Below are 16,142 nucleotides of genomic sequence, written 5' to 3'. Positions count from 1 at the left end.
TGAGTGAGAAGCCAAAAAGCTGCAAGGTAACAGGTGGTTTTCCTTCGGGCCCCGGACCTTCAGGGGCTGCACCACTAAAGCAGACTATTGAGTGAAATGATGCGGGCCTTAAACTAACAACTTAACACCTGGTTTGAGCTTTAGCATGACCTCCTCCCATACTCAAAAATGCACCCAAATCCTGTGTCCAAATGTACATGGTGCATGTTCCGACATCAATGTTGTTTCTGTTGTGTTCTGTACTAAAGGATTTGTTTTTTTTGTGATTAACAATTTTTTTTAACAAAATACAAAACTCGCAACCCCCCGCTCCTTCTGTCATCAACACCCACCCAATCAAAAATCAGGAAAAGATGACAGAAACTACAATATTCCAGGCCATTCAACAAAATAGGAAAAAAATAGACAATAAAACATAAACCAAATAAAGATACTGTATGTATAAATGACACCATAAGTTCTGTAAAGTATTTTTGATGAAGTGGAGGCTAAAACCAATTCAAAGTTTTACAAAGAGAAACCGATTTCAGTTGTGGAGAAATACTTTAACTCATCAGCCTAATGCCGGCGGTCTTTTTCTCGTCTTGACGTTCCTATAAAATCAAACATGTTTCATATTATCGTAAATATCGTTGTCTCGGACTGTAAAAGAAGGAGAAAGAGGTAGAGTTGTGGAGTGAACAAGAGTGCCTCTTTGACGTGTTTTTGCTCCAATGTTAAACAGTTTTTCTTCGTGTAAATTTCCACCAGGAGCAGGATGGGATGTCGTCTCAAAAGGAATCTCGTTGTAGTCTTGCAAATAGTGACCCTGCAAGATCCACAGTCTTTGCAAAATATTATAGTCTGCGATTAAAAACTCTGAGACTTATGACACATTGTCTTTAGACGTGAGACGGTGTCAGACTTTAGCCTTTTAAAAAAGTCTTTTCAAAGTCTTTCAGTTAATGCTAGGCATTAGAGAATCACAATATGTTAAAGTGCAAAACACATATTGAGTTGGAGCAGAACCTAAAATAATCTTTTTTTAAGGAAAAACAAGGAAGATGAACTGGGAAAGAGACTCAGACAGACAGGCTGAAACCAAACTTCCAGCATTGCAGACTCGTATAGCTTATTACATTGAATCGTGATATGTGAAATTTAAAGCTGTAGTGCGTACTTTCTGTCACCCCCATGAGGAATTCTAAGTAATGACAACAAAACTGTTGGGGCGTCCACATGATACAAGCCTTCCGTGATACATATACAACATACACACATACATAACTATACTTTGGCAGATGTGTAGATAGTTAAGTTTATCAATATAATTTTATATCATTGTCCAAGCTGTGTATCTTGTCTCAGTTTTCTTATAGCCTTGTGTTTACGGCTATTTGTCGTTTTGTCTTTTCTTCCTGTTAAAAAACATTAAAAACAAAACAAAATTTGCAGACTTGTTTATATGTTACGTGACGTTTCATCACATCACGTCTGCAGGGGCGCTGGGGATCCAGTGAGATGTGTGGCAGGACTTAAGGACCTGGATGAATTTAAAGAGGTTCGTAGAGGTTTAGAGGATAAAAAAAAAAAAAGGTTTAATAATGAATATTTTTCCTTTCTTTTACATAGTCCCATCCATATTGACATGCATTGTCTTTCAAGTGAGGTTACAGACTTCACTGGACTGGACTCTCTGGAAGTCTGCAGACTTGATGAAGTGTGGATTTAGACATCACATGTCCGGATGTTTGGTTTCAGCAACAGAGAGAGAGAGAGAGAGAGAGAGAGAGAGAGAGAGAGAGAGAGAGAGAGAGAGAGAGAGGTCAAAGGGATGTTACGTACTTTCCAAAGACAGGGTCCAGTGTACATGGGATATAGTTTTCATGATCGTTGATGGTCTTCTTCCCCAAAGTGATCTTCACATAGGGGTCACACTGAAAACACAAAACTTTCTATTAACTCATTTGTTCTCAAATCCCCTTCCTTTGGTTGCACTTGTTTTATTTCATTTCGTTGTTCCATGTTCTTTTCTTTCCTGACCATTTCTATCAAGTACCTCAAAATGTTGATACAAATGAAGTCCATTTATTCATTTACGTCTTTTCATTTTAGCATCCTCAGGATTTATCAGTCCTGTCCCCTGGTTAAATGTGTCTGGTCAGATACAACCCCCAACCTCTCCTTCTTACTTTATTTGACACTTTTCTTTTATACTTTTTAAATGTTTTTTTGGATGCTTTTTGACAATTTTCCAAACCCATTTATCTGTTGTTTTTTTATTATGCTTTTCCGCCTCCCATTTATATATATACATGCTTCATGAGAACAGGCTGGTAATAAAACATATTCAAATATCAGCTCTGTCCTCGGGTTAAATCCTATAATGAAAATAATGATCAGGTCACTTTGTCCTCTCCCTTCATACCTTCCCGTTGGTGTCTTTGGGCTGCAGTCCTTGAGCCTGGATGATGTAGATTCGGACCAAACACTCCTCAATGCCGTTGGGAGGAAGCTTTCTGAACTGTCTGGGGGGAGCGGGGACGGAGGGGTCCTCTGGCAGGGGGTAGATCTTGAACATACCCTGGTTAATGAGGCCACGTGGGATTCAAATTAGAGACAAAGACACAGTTAAAGAACATTAAGAGGAAAAATAATTTGGATGCAGCAGAAGAGAAAACAAGTTTTTACCTTGAACTCTCCCACCACTGAAGGATCTTCTCCTTCGTCCTGAGTCTTTCCTCTGTGCAGCTTAAACGTCTGACAGAAATCTGAGAGACCTTCGAAACCTTCCACCTTCTCCAGCTCCTGGTCAAACACCTGAGGAAGAGGAGGGGAGGGCGTTCAACACTTCTTGTTCGATTGCATTTAGATGCCTTGATAGTGTTGTTCACGTGACACTCAAATACAGAATGGAGAGAGGGATGAAAGGACTGTGCAAAAACAGAAAAGAATGACAAGTTTGAGAGTGATATAGAGGGGTGAAAGAGAAGAGAACAGAGGAGAAAAAAAGAGGAACAGAAGGAAAGAGTGAGAACATGATTATTTGAAAAACACACATGGTGGTATTTGTGTCATTTTTATTTTTAAGCATCTTTATCACGTTGCCAACCAAACACACACACATTATTCTATATGGCATCATGGCAGAGTATTGGACCGGTGTAATTCCACTGGTATTAGATGCAAACTTGAGCCCAAAGCTACTCAACAGTATATTACACTCACACACTGCAGGGGCGCTGGCATGTGTACATACTGTATCTGGGCAGGGACGTCTATGTGTCAGAAGCACAAAAAGATTAATTTGTTTTCATTAGTGATGTTTGTCTACTTCAGTCTCACACAAGCACACGCACAATCACACACACACACACACACACACACACACACACACACACACACACATTCCCTCCTATCACGGAAAAATTACGGCGAGCTGGAAACAGTGTTTCACTTCAGCATGAAACCAACAAAACTAGAAGTAACAAAACCAGTATTAAAACATAATTTCCACTTGGGATCATTAAAGTATGTTTTATTCTTATTATCAAGGTGAGAGGGGAAATGGAAAGAAAATGGAAGATAACTGGAACAGTTGACATCAAGGCAGGATCTGGAAGACCAAGGAAAATGTCAGAATGGCCTTGAGACCTGGTGAGAAATGCTTAGAAGAACCAATCACTGCAAAAAGAGCTGCAAAAAATTGTGTCAGACACAGGTCTAGTTGTCAACAGGACAACGATGCAACATACTTTAAACGACAAAGACCTGCATGGCGGAGTTACAAGAAAAAAAGCCTTTCCTGAGACCTCAATACAAAAAGAAGTGTGTAAAAAGAAAAACAGAAGCCTTTTGGAACAATTTGCTTTGGACTGACGAAACCAAAATGGAATTTTTGGTCACAAACAAAGAAGGAGAAAAAAAAGAAGCAGCAAAGCATTTATAGAGAAGGAAACCTTGCCAACTGTTCAGCATGGAGATGGATCCATTGTGCTTTGGGGTTACGTGGCAGCTGCGGGCACAGAAAACATTGTGCGGGTGAAAGGAAGAATGGATTCCAACAACTATAAATACATTTTAGAGGCTGATGTTCGAAGGTCAGTCCAGAAATTGAAGTTGAAGAGAGATTGGGTATTTCAGCAAGATAATCATCCAAAGTATACCTCCAAATCAACCATGAAGTATCTCCAGGAAAGACGGATTACGGTTTTGGACTGGCCGCCCCACTCCCCAGACTTGAATATCATTAAAGAATCTGTGGAGAGATCTAGATCATGCAAGAAAGAATATTTCTGAGCTAGAGTTGTTCTGCCAGGAAGAATGGGGGGGCGGGGGGCAAGAAATGAAAGACTCTTAGCTAGCTACAGGACGCGATTGCAAGCTGTTGTAGCTGCCCGAGTAGGAGTTACAAAGCACTAATTAACTTTTTGAATTGACTGTGTACTTATGTTGGCAGCTTGAATTTCCACATGAGAAATGAATCATTATTTTTAATTAGATTATTTGTATGATGTACAATTTGTAGGTTTCGAAAGGTGTGTACACTGTAAAAAAGGTTTTGAATTTTTTTGTCAGCAATATGTTATTTCATGTTGGACATTGGACATTTTTTTGTCCAAGGGACTTGAAACATTGCGATGTTCTCACTATAAGAATTGCAAGTTGCCAGTTGATATTAGTTATTATAAAAACTTGGTAATTAGTTGAAAAGACTTAGCATAGTTGTTAGGAAAACTTGATATTAGAAAACTTGGGACTTAGTTGGAAGGACAAATTATTTTTGTACCCTCAACTATTATCGTTACGTTGGCAGAACAACCTAGAAAGAGTTGTTAAAACTCAAAATAATTCATGCAACAAGTTCACTTTTTTTTTTAAGTTTATACAACTAAGCACTTTCTACAGTGTACATGCCAGGGATACTGGCCTTTCATCTTCCATCATCTAGTGTAACATCTTTGTAATTAAAGAAACATGTTAACTTTCTATAAAGGATGCATGTATGTATCATATATCAACTATACAACCCCTTGTGCCTTGTCTAAACCCTCTCCCCTCTCTCCTCGTCGCCCCTATCCCCTGATACTGGGTTTGGTGCTCAAGTAGTGAAATGATCCACTGTTTCCAGACCTCTCTTTCGTTTACATCATCCCCCCTCATCACTCTCCTGTTCCTCCCCCTCCATCCTCACCCTACTTTTCCAACTCTTTTACCCCTTCTCCACCCAAATCTAATACCGTCTATACCCTTCATTCCTCTCTTCTTCCTCCTCCTCTCTTTCCTAAGTAACCTCTGTGTTGCCTTCATTTAAAGTGTGAAAGTGCCAAATTGCTGATTTTACAGGGAGTTATTTTATGTCTCAGTTTTGATATGTCTCATGCACTGACTCCTAAAATGAACTTCACACTTTGTGACGGGAAGTGCTCTCTAAAAATCATACATTGAGTTGCTGGCTGTAGTAATTATGTCAGGATGGAGACAATTGCCTTTAAGTGAAGACAGCAATCAACTTAACATTTTACAAAGGAATTGTTATGTACCTGGTATTTAAGTTTTACAGTTACATGATTTATGCCTGTCAATTGAGCCGGTAGCACACACAGAATTTATGATACAGACGGAAGAAGTAGTCCAGGTGCAGTGATGTGATCTTTTGCTGCAGTGCACGTCAAGATGGCGTTTGTTTGCCGGCTTACATAGAACAACAACTTGTTTGGGTTGTTGTTTTGACGTGTCATGTAGTGATACCAATCACGAAGTGAAATAGATCAATGCAGCTTTGTCGAGGGAAAAGATCTCTACGATGTAGGAGGTGAAAATGAAGGATCACAAAATAATCAAACCTAAACCTCTTGTACTCTCTCTCTCTCTCTCTCTCTCTGTGCTCATCGACCTGATTTCTTTCCCTTAAAGCTATAGTGCGCAAATATTTTATATTAATGAACGTATGTTACGTTCAAGCCATTGCCAAATGAGTTAATACAAAGTGAATTAAGCCTGTCAGCTCCACAAACCTCTCTCTGTAGTAGTCAGTATGGCCATGTTTACAAAGTGATGTAGTCATTCCCGCACAGCAGCTCGAGGAGGGTACCCCAAAATTCTTCAACTTAAATTTAAGACTTTTTAATATCACCTTGGATGAAATACTATGAAACTATAAAATAAATAGGATAATAAAAAATAAAACATATGCATTATGAGGTGTTACAATGAATTCCACCTTTGCTAGATAATACGATATATAATATGTAAAATAACATGCCAATGTAAATGCCAATTGCTTCAGTGACTGTTTCATCCCGTTTTGCTTTTGCGTCTGAAGGCTGCTTGAAAGCAGCGGGGATAAAGAGTTGGGCTTCAGACACTTGCCCATTCTAACCGACGAGCTAACGTTAGCTTGTTACTAGCACGGTGCAAAGCATTCATTTATGACGTTATGGTATTTATTTAATCCTACAAAAGGACAAGAAATGTTTTAAGACCTTTGTAAACGAAATTTAATACTTTGGGAATGGTACGGTTTGTCTTTTGGTTCAGTATTTGAAAAGAAGCAGGATATCCGTTCCACAACAACTATATTACTGTTGTTCTTATGCTTCATAATAAAAATATTTGAAACAATACTTTGGGAATGAAATTTAAGACTTTTAAGGCCTTATATTTTAGAATGTTAAATTTAAGACTTTTTAAAGACTTTTAAGACCCCGAGGGTACCCTGCCGAGTGATGCGTTTTACGTCAGTGCTGAGAAAGGAAACGGCGGCGTTCAGCTTTGGAGACGAAGAGGACTGCTGCAACAGCTGAAAACCTGAAGAAGTGCCAACGAAATGTTTCAGTCATTGATTGTACTGCTGAGAAAAGACTTGCACGTCCAGCAGAAGGACTAAAATCCCCAAAAGAAAGTGATCGATGGCGAAGACAAAATTGGATATCCATAGGTGTGGCTTTTACTAGTTGGAGAGCGCTGAATAAAGAAAAAGGACTGGGGTCAGACACGGATGTCGCCTGCTTTTGTTGGTCATGGGTTTGTAACGTATTAGGAGTAGGAATTATTGTACCTGTAACTGTAACTGTCGGATGCACCGACAGTGTTGTTGTCATTACTTAAAATTCCTCATGGGAGCAACATAAACTACGCACTATAGCTTTAAAGATTTCACAAAACAAATCACAGAAAATAGCCTACTTACTCTCACTATTCCCATTTAAAGCAACACTAGAGAACTTTTCCCGCTTCGGTCCCCCTACAGGTTGGAAGCGGAATTGTCCATTATATTACATAGTCCAATTCATTCGAACTACTCATCCGCTACCCGATCTGGCAAACTTGCATAATGTAATGTAATGTAATGGACAAGTCCTCTTTCAACCTGTAGGGGGACCGAAGCGGGAAAAGTTCTCTAGTGTTGCTTTAAAGAAGTAGACCAATCATATAACAGAAAGCTAAAAAAGGGATTACTTGTAATATACTACTAGTATAAAATAGGGGTGTTGAAATTAATCATTTACCTTTTTTAAGAGCAGATACAGTAAAAGGGAGTTTTTTTTTTTTTTTTATATATATATATATATATATATATATTTTTTTTTTTTTTAAAAATATAGGAGGTGAAGCATCGTGATTGATTGTGATATTGAATCATTGACAGGATAATCGTAATGAAAAGGAATCGTGAGACCAGTGAAGATTCACACCGCTAGTGTAAAGGTGAAGCTGAGGTTGAGGAGGTTTAGAGGTGTGAAAGCCTTGAAGAAATCTGGGATGATGCAAATGACAGACAAAGTCCGGAAACACTGGCTCACTGAAATACAACAAATCCCAATCCTCCTGCACCAAACAGAGTACCAGGGGAGAAAGTAAAAGGGAGGGAGGAGGAAGGAGGAAGTGAAAATTGAAGGCGAGAGGTAAACCAAGTCATAACAAGGATGGAAACAGCAGCGTCTTTGTGACAGAAGCGAAACAAACCAATCCACTGTCATCAAGGAGGGAGCCAGAGGAGGAGAGGAACGAGACTGAAGGCAGGAAAGAAGAACAGAGGTGAGGAGGGGGTGAGAGTGTGGAAAGAGAGGGGTGAGCCCAGGACAGAGAGCTTACTGAAGGTAGAGACAGGAGATTGAAAGGGACACTACAAAGAAGGTCAAATGAAGAAATGAGGTGAACCTGAGCAGGAAAAAGAAAATTGGGTTTCAGGTGATGATGCAGCCTCTGGCAGCCATGTTGGAGGTCCAAAGTTCTTGTTCATCAACTCCATTCAGAAAACACAGTATAACACAGTTTTGATTTTAATCTGAGTATATATGAAGATACATTTATTCTTAAAGTTATATGTTTGGATCATTTTTGACAGCAGCTGCAGCAACAGCATTAGCTGTGACAAACAGCTCATAGAGCCTATTAAGGTCCTTTCAAACGCTACTTCTTCTCGAACCGATAACTAAGTCAAATCTAAACACAAATATATGATACACACATTTTTTAGATTCAGTCTGACTTACACTTTCATAGGATTTATTATCTGTGATGTCCATCGCAAATATATGCCAATAAATCCACTTAGAATTCCTAGAAAAAAGGCACTCCTTATATCTTCAGATACTCATCAGGTTTTTAAGTAATCTAGTGACAGTTATCTGTACATCCCGGGTACACTGCAAACAGGAACTGCTAATAGGTAATTCGGCATACTTACATACATACAGTGTATAATATATAGTATAGTATATACATATACACACTGCAATATATATATATATATATATATATATATATATATATATATATATATATATATATATATATATATATACACACACTGCAATGTAGATTGTTTTGGAAAATGTATTATTTTATTTCAGCAAAAAGTAATGAGCTGAATTTACTTTGACCAAAATCAAAAGTACAATGACTGCATATAGTTTACTTACTCAAAAAGTAGATTTAATGGATTTAAAGTTACTCTTAAAATTTTAACACAAGTTGATAAGAGTTAATTGTTTGAAAATAAGTCTACCTTTTCTGATAACCACATGAAAACAATATCATCTGTGCTGGATGAATCATAAGTTGCTTTTGTTTTTTTCAGGGATCTCCCATTTGCTTAATTGGTTAGGATAGATTTAGCCATTACCATAGCTCATTTTCTAGCGGACCTCCATGGTGACGCCAGACGAGAGCACTCAGTTGATGATGCAACTGCAAAGCCTCTGCAGGGGCCGCAGGAGACGGAAAACATTAACAGAAAGGTGACGAGAAGGAGGCGACAGCAGACCCGAGGCTCAGAGGAAAGGTGAGGATTTTAAGAAGAGAGAGTTTACCTCGGGTCAAAGCGAGGCTGGAAAGTGTGTCTCAGCTGACAGTAGCGACCCAGAGACTGTCGCAGGGCAGAGGGAACGGAGTAGGGAGAAGAGACGTAGGTGGCAGCACGGGGTGAGAGGAAGGTAAAGGAGGTTGGTAAGGTTGGAAACAGTGGCTCACTTCCCTGTGACAGTAGCAGATCTGACTAAACGGGTTGTCAAAGGAAAGAAAGGAACAGGAGACTGGAAGAGAGCAAAGGAAGTAGGGAGTACTTTTAAAAAGGAGGCGCTGGCACAGAGTAGGTGGGAGGGGAGGAGTGAGGAGAGGTAAAGCGACGGTGGAACCAGCGGCTCATTGGTTATTTCGCATGTTTCCATCCAACTGTCAAGTGAATTTTGAGTGAAGTTTTGAAACGTTGCGACTTAGATGTGTTTCCATCGGCAGGGGTGAAACCATTTAATAGGCTTCCTGAATGAAAAAAGTACACCCACTTTAAAAAAAAACTGGAAAGAGCCTTTCAAGGGTCAATGACTATTGGGAAAGCGGTTACTGTTCTCTATTGTGCCATTTAGTTTTTTAGCCACATTTTTATGTTTTGAGCTTAAAAAAAAAGACAAACATAAGCAAGTATGGTATGGCCTTTCTGGAAGATTCCTGCTGTTTAGAAGTATAATACTTTTGCATGAGATTGATCGATATCTTGGCTATTTATCTTCCACGCACCAATATGTAAAAAACTTATGCGTCACCAAAACGTGACTTTCAAGCTCTTTGTAACACATGTATGTAAGGATATATGCAGAAGACCTCATATTACAGCGGCAAGGCCAACCAAACGCGCTATGGAGGAAGAGAAAGAACATACAGTACAATAAATAGAAAGGACAGAGTTAAAGCTGCTTTACTGATGTGAAATGGCTTTCAAGGGAGAGGTTAGAGGTCTCATTTAAAGGCAATAAATGAAAGGCCAAATTCTGACATGATTAGTCATTTGTTTGGGCATCAGACAAGAAGACTGACGTGTGCTTTGAGTCCCGGTGGAAGAAAAGGTCGGCGTTTAGGGCCGAGAGAATCGGGATAAGGGTTGAACAGAGCGTGGGCGATGGCGGACGGGCTCCGGGGGACGGCGGCTGAACCGTGGCAGGCTCTTGAAAGAAACGAGACCAAAGACAGACGTTGACGTGATCCCCTCGTTTCAGACTTGCCTACATCGGAGAACAGCCTTTTCCCCCTGAATCCGTCCCACTGCGGCGTTCCCGAAGAGAATTCAAGACGGATGAGTCATTGGAGTCGTTCGGAAAAAATGGCCCCGGAATGTCGCGGCGCCGGGGCTGCGAGGACGGGGCATGAGAAGAGAGGGGGAGGAGGGGAAGGATGGAGCGACGGGACTGACGGAGGGAACTGGCAGGAGGGCAAAAATGTGATTTAAATGGTGAAGTTTGGAGCAAAACCTTTTAAGAAAAATGGAACAAAGGGCTGCACTGTCTCCATCTTCTTCATGTTTTCCTCTGTCGCTCTCCATCTTTTTTTTCTTGTACTTCATGTTCTGTATCTTCTGTCAATGTTTGTTTCCCCCAGACTAGGATTGGGCATCGAGAACCGATTGCTTTTTGGAATCGTTCCAAAAATTATGATTTCATTGGAATTTATTGGAATAGTTTGGAGGATTTGGTTTCAAATCCGATCATCGGTTCCAAATTTAACATGCGCAACTTTTGGTTTCCGTAGCAGCCAGGTGCTTGTTGTGTTGCAGCCATGGAGCCAGTAAGCGGCGCTCTAGTCTAGCTTTGTTTTACGCCCGGTAAAACTGCAAACCATTGAATCAAAATAAAACTTTCGTTTACAGGTCAGTGCATAGCTTCAGTGAAGTGGACATAGACAGACACACCAAAACATATTGGAGCAACGTGAATTTTGTTGTTGTCGTTTCTCATTATTCTTACCCCAGACAAATAAGAAGAAAATTATTAAATCCCCCAAATAATGACAGCATGCTGTGTCAAAAAAAGAGCGGTAGAAGTACTTATCGAAACAATATAGACTGGTTTCGCACACATGCGAGCGGTAGAAGTCAGATTAAGGTAAATCATAAATAATAAGTAAATACCAGTGTTGTAGTCAAGGCCGCCTAAACCCAGACCAAGTCATTACCAAGACCAGATTGTATCGAGACCAAGACAAGACCAAGACCAGACCAAACAACTGAAACATACGGTATATACTAGCTTATATTCGCTAAATCCCTTTGGGTGAGGTGTGAAGAGATTTCTGGAGAGTTTTGGTACAGAGGTAGATTGATAACTTTAGCTAGCTAGCTTCGCTAGCGTCACTTACCTTATTTTATGCTTCATACTAACCGCAGATAAAAACTTTAGGTGGTCCCGGCCGCGTCAGTTAGTAGAGAAATTGTGGTTAATTCCCGAGACGAGACCGAGACCTTCGAATAGTGGTCTTGAGATCAACACCGGTCTCGAGTACTACAACACTGGTAAATACATACAGTACAAATAATAACCAGAATGACTCAACGTGAAGAGATGTTTTTGTGCCATAAACTACACAAATCACAAAAAAAATGAGTGGGAGATGTTTTAATATCCCAAGACGGAAACCTCGCTGTACCTCGGAGGGCATCATTGGCTGTAAGCATCAAGAGATGTTTAATGGACTTTTTATTTCAGTCCCTCCTTTCAGTTTTACCTCCAGCTTGTCGAAGCCTCTCTCCAGGTACGTCCCGTACTTGTTTTTCTCTCCGGTCGAGGCGTAGAACTTACTCCACCAGTCCATGAACTCCTCTTCCTGTTGGTCAAATATTAGAAAAGTCAGAGGTTGTCAGGTAAACAATGTAAAGTAGGTGCCGAAGCTAAACGGAGATCAGCAAAAGCATTGAAAGATTTAGATGGAAATACCTCAATCGTAATGTTTTTATAAGCCACTTTAAATCCAAAAAATTCAGGGCATCACCTGTGACATAAATCCAGGGTTGGGGAGTAACTAGTTACAGTACATGTAACGACGTTACAGAATTGAATTACAATATATACAATCTAAAGCTAACTGTAATCCGTTACAGTTACGGGAAAAAATGTGTAATTAAATTACAGTTATCTATTCATGATTAAATAGGGGCATTGGCGCCAGCAGGATTCTAATTCATAGTACGCACAAAAAACGCCCGCACGCCTCATAACAGCAATATTCTTGTCCATTTCAACAAACGATGTGAACACCATGTTAAAGCTCCGTCCGTGGGTTCAGAAATACTCAGCGTCCAGCAACCAGTTTATCTTCGGACCGAGTCATAAGAATGAACATTCAGATCTGGGGCGTACCACAATGTTCTGGGCCCTGTAGTAAGGCATTTTCTATGAGCCCCTCCCCGCATCCACAGCTATTCATTCTATCATCTTTTGGGCCCTCCTCACATGAGGGCCCTGGGTACTCAGTCCCCTTTTTCCCCCCAGTCCGACGCCCCTGATTCTGATTAATAGTGGATGGGTTGTTGGTGAAATAAGGTATCATTATTGAGAAAATTATAACTGTCAAAGAACAGACCAGAATAGAGCTGTAGTCGGCTGCTGCTCCTGTGCCCATTTAGGCATTGTTATCATTAGATGTGTTGCATTTCTTACAGAAAAAAAAATGGATGCACATTGCTTACAGGATTATGGCTGCTGGCGCCACTGAATATGGGATTACATCTGAATATTTTCTGTAAAAAGCTAGGCTATATGTTGAATAATATTAATTCTGTTGCTTTGCATGTTTTTCATGTGCACAATGTCTTCTTCTGCCATTTCCAGCCATAGCCGTTTAGCAAAGTTTGATGCTATTCTGAGGTTTTGATTGGTTCGCCGGTTTGAATTTGCAGCGCCACCCATCTGACAGTTAAATTGCCTCGCAAGCTGTCATTCCAAATTTAGAAAAGTAATTGAAAAGTAAGGAAATGTAACAAGTTACATTACTTTGATAAAGTAACTGAAATAGTTACACTACTATTACATTTTAAATAGGGTAACTTATAATGGTAACCTGTTACACTTCCTAAGTAACCTTCCCAACACTGCATAAATCGAATGTAGTTTGTCTTTTTAGCTTGTTCTTCTTGAAGTGTTTGCATTGGATTAAACTCCACATCTTCTTTATTTTCATAAAAAAAAAAAACATAACGTCCGTGGCGACTGTAATGAACCCAATGATTTTGCCTAACATCTCAACTCCCGTAATGGCCTTTGACCTTCCAAACACATGAAAAGCCCTGCAGTGCGTGCTGTTTGCCTTTTGTAGAGCAGTGCACTTTTCATGATTTTTTTCCAATGATCACATGGCAACGGCGAGTTAGCCAAGTCACGTCAACACAAGTAAAACTTGCCTCTGGTGGCTCTGTCGCATTAAGGTCATGGTATATGGGCGTTCTGAGGCAATGGAAACGGGCAACATCAGAAAGGGAGCTGGCACAAAGCAGACAAAACCAGCATGGACATCAGAAGAAACATTTTCAGTTCATGTATGAATGAAAAGAATCCCTTCCATCTCTGTTACAAAGAAATATTCTGCGCACACAGACTTATTGTCTGTTCCACTTGTTATAGCTTTAATAAACTGGGGCAGATGGGATACAAACCTCAGTCTCAACAGACAATCATGTCGCGACTGAATTTATTATCGACTGCGTTCAAATTAAGCTATTTTGTCTGCATGTTGTCAGATTGTTGCACTTATATTGTCCCTGGGTACGTGGTGTTTGCGGTCAACATCACTGACAGAAAGCACTGACTTCAACTTGTCTGGGGACTGTGGCTTTGATGTTTGCTTTCCTTATTTCCTTAGGATTGGGAATATAAATCACAATAAGTCTCAAGTCTCAGATATGAAGTCCAGAGACAAGACCAAAGTCCAAAATCCAATGATTCACATATTCTTATTCATTAGGCTGCATCTAAGTGAAGTCACAAGTCATTTTGGATTTTCTCAAGTCTAAAGCTTTCAGACCCATCGACAACTCTGTAGTTAGGCTAATAGAGAGCCAAAGTTACAGAAGAAAGAAAATCTCATTTCAAATCCCATTCACATTTGGAATAACGCTTCTAACTAAAAACAGAGCAGTATGGAGTGTGGCCTCGCTTCTTCTGTTTAGATAAGCGTGGTAGTTTTTATTAAATGTTTCTCTCTTCTTTCTTTTCTGCTTCTTCGGCAGCATTCAACAGCTAGTTCCGACATGTCTGTGATAACAGCAGGAAAGAGAGAGAGAGAGACAAGATGGTGTGGAGGTTTCTGGACAGCAGAAATCAAAGCTGAAAAAGGTGGGACAAATTCACTTTAAAAGGAGAGGGTTTGGTGAATATTATGTATATGAACCAAACCAAGTTAGTGTACCTGCACTGCCATGCTGGCAAATGTTCACAGAAGCTGTAGTTTGTAGTTTTCTGTGCTCACACAGTAACCGTAGTTTAACTAAAATCCAAGCCACGGAGAGAAGGGGAAAAAGTGTGTTTTTTTCTGGTATAGAAAAGGTCACTGAACCCATAGGCCTACTAATACATTTATAATAATTAACATTTTTACTATTCTTAAATGTTTTAACTACACATTCCTAATGTTGTTATTATTCCATTTTTTCTCTAATGATACTTCACTTGTAAACACAGGTTGAAGACCAGTTGATTTTCTTCCCCCACATATCATCTGTGCAGACTTGGGTTGAAAATATATATATATTTTTTTTATATAGCTTGGGTACTTTATTAGCGAATTAATAATTAACGGAGATCATATCGTTTTAAACGAGGAATCGAAAAAATTAATGATACTTTTGTTTTAGAATTCGGACAGTAAACCTCGGGAACAGGCTTCATTTTTTTTCAGGAAGACCGATGAACGAAATGCTAAATGACAGGTTGCATGGAGTTACAGAAGCAAGAAGAATAGAGGCTGAACAGGAAGTGACATCATAGCTATAAATGTACAGTCTGTGCTGAAGTACTTTGTTGTAGAAGGGACATGACATTGCCCTCATCATGCAGCCTCAACACAATGTTTGAGAACGTATAATTATTGCAAAAAATTTTGCAAATAAAAGGCGTTTTCTTTATTTTTTTTATGGAAATATGCTCTTTGCACTGCTGCATCATGTGACTTGATGATTAAACAAATTTGCTCACAAACTTACCCACTGCAACATCTAGTGGCGGCATTAACAGTAAGAGACAGGTCAGACACACATTACATTTCATCACACACTGCACACTCAATCAATGCAGACGTACAAACGCTGATAACCACACGCTAAAATAACCAGGTTAAACACATTTTAAGTAGGCTTTTAAACACATTTCATAATACTTATTCTCATTACACATTAAGGGGTTTCATTCCAAAAATGAAATAAAAAAAAAAAGATGACTGCTGGCATGAAAGTAAAAGCCGTTAAAGTCTTACTATTACAGCTATGAGTCATCCTCAGCGCTCACAATGTCGTTCTGTTTTGGAGAATAAAATATCTTTGTTTTTGAAATGTTGACTGATGGCTTTTTGTGGTTTGGATACGAGTTATTTTGATTTATACAATATGATTTTTGGGGGGAATATATAACATCTTTGAATGAAAACCCTGTTATGTATTTTTATCAAGACCTTTTATTTTCTCAAGTATGAAGCTGCCTCATCCATCAAATCTACCAAAAGTCTGTTCACATTGGCAACATCGAGTGGCCTATTTAAACATTCATTTTTGAGTATTTTCTCACAGAAATAAAAACTGTCTGAGTGTGTGTGTGTGTGTTTCGATGGCAGCTGTTGGCCCTGACGCAACAAAGAAACAACGACTACAAAGATGAGGAATACCAAAGGGACAGATCTAAATACCA

The 16,142-nt window shown here is 39.5% G+C and overlaps 1 protein-coding gene across 15 annotated transcripts in view; it reads right to left on the bottom strand.

Annotated features, from left to right (window-relative positions):
• dysf (dysferlin, limb girdle muscular dystrophy 2B (autosomal recessive)) overlaps window positions 1-16,142 on the bottom strand; it is a 133,257-nt gene that overhangs the window by 24,785 nt on the left and 92,330 nt on the right. For 8 of the 15 annotated variants that reach the window (XM_039823585.1, XM_039823591.1, XM_039823590.1 and 5 more), the window contains 5 exons: window positions 15,446-15,457; window positions 11,977-12,075; window positions 2,671-2,799; window positions 2,408-2,563; window positions 1,825-1,916 (listed from right to left, as the gene is read on the bottom strand). In XM_039823585.1, the coding sequence (XP_039679519.1) occupies window positions 1,825-1,916; window positions 2,408-2,563; window positions 2,671-2,799; window positions 11,977-12,075; window positions 15,446-15,457 (488 nt within the window). The remainder of the gene's footprint in view (window positions 1-1,824; window positions 1,917-2,407; window positions 2,564-2,670; window positions 2,800-11,976; window positions 12,076-15,445; window positions 15,458-16,142) is intronic. The other 7 variants (XM_039823587.1, XM_039823594.1, XM_039823595.1 and 4 more) reach the window with 1 other exon arrangement.

Source organism: Perca fluviatilis, chromosome 14 (assembly GCF_010015445.1).
Source record: "Perca fluviatilis chromosome 14, GENO_Pfluv_1.0, whole genome shotgun sequence".
NCBI lineage: Eukaryota > Metazoa > Chordata > Actinopteri > Perciformes > Percidae > Perca > Perca fluviatilis.
Note: the sequence above shows the minus strand (reverse complement) of the source record. Positions and strands in the feature narration are given on the sequence as shown.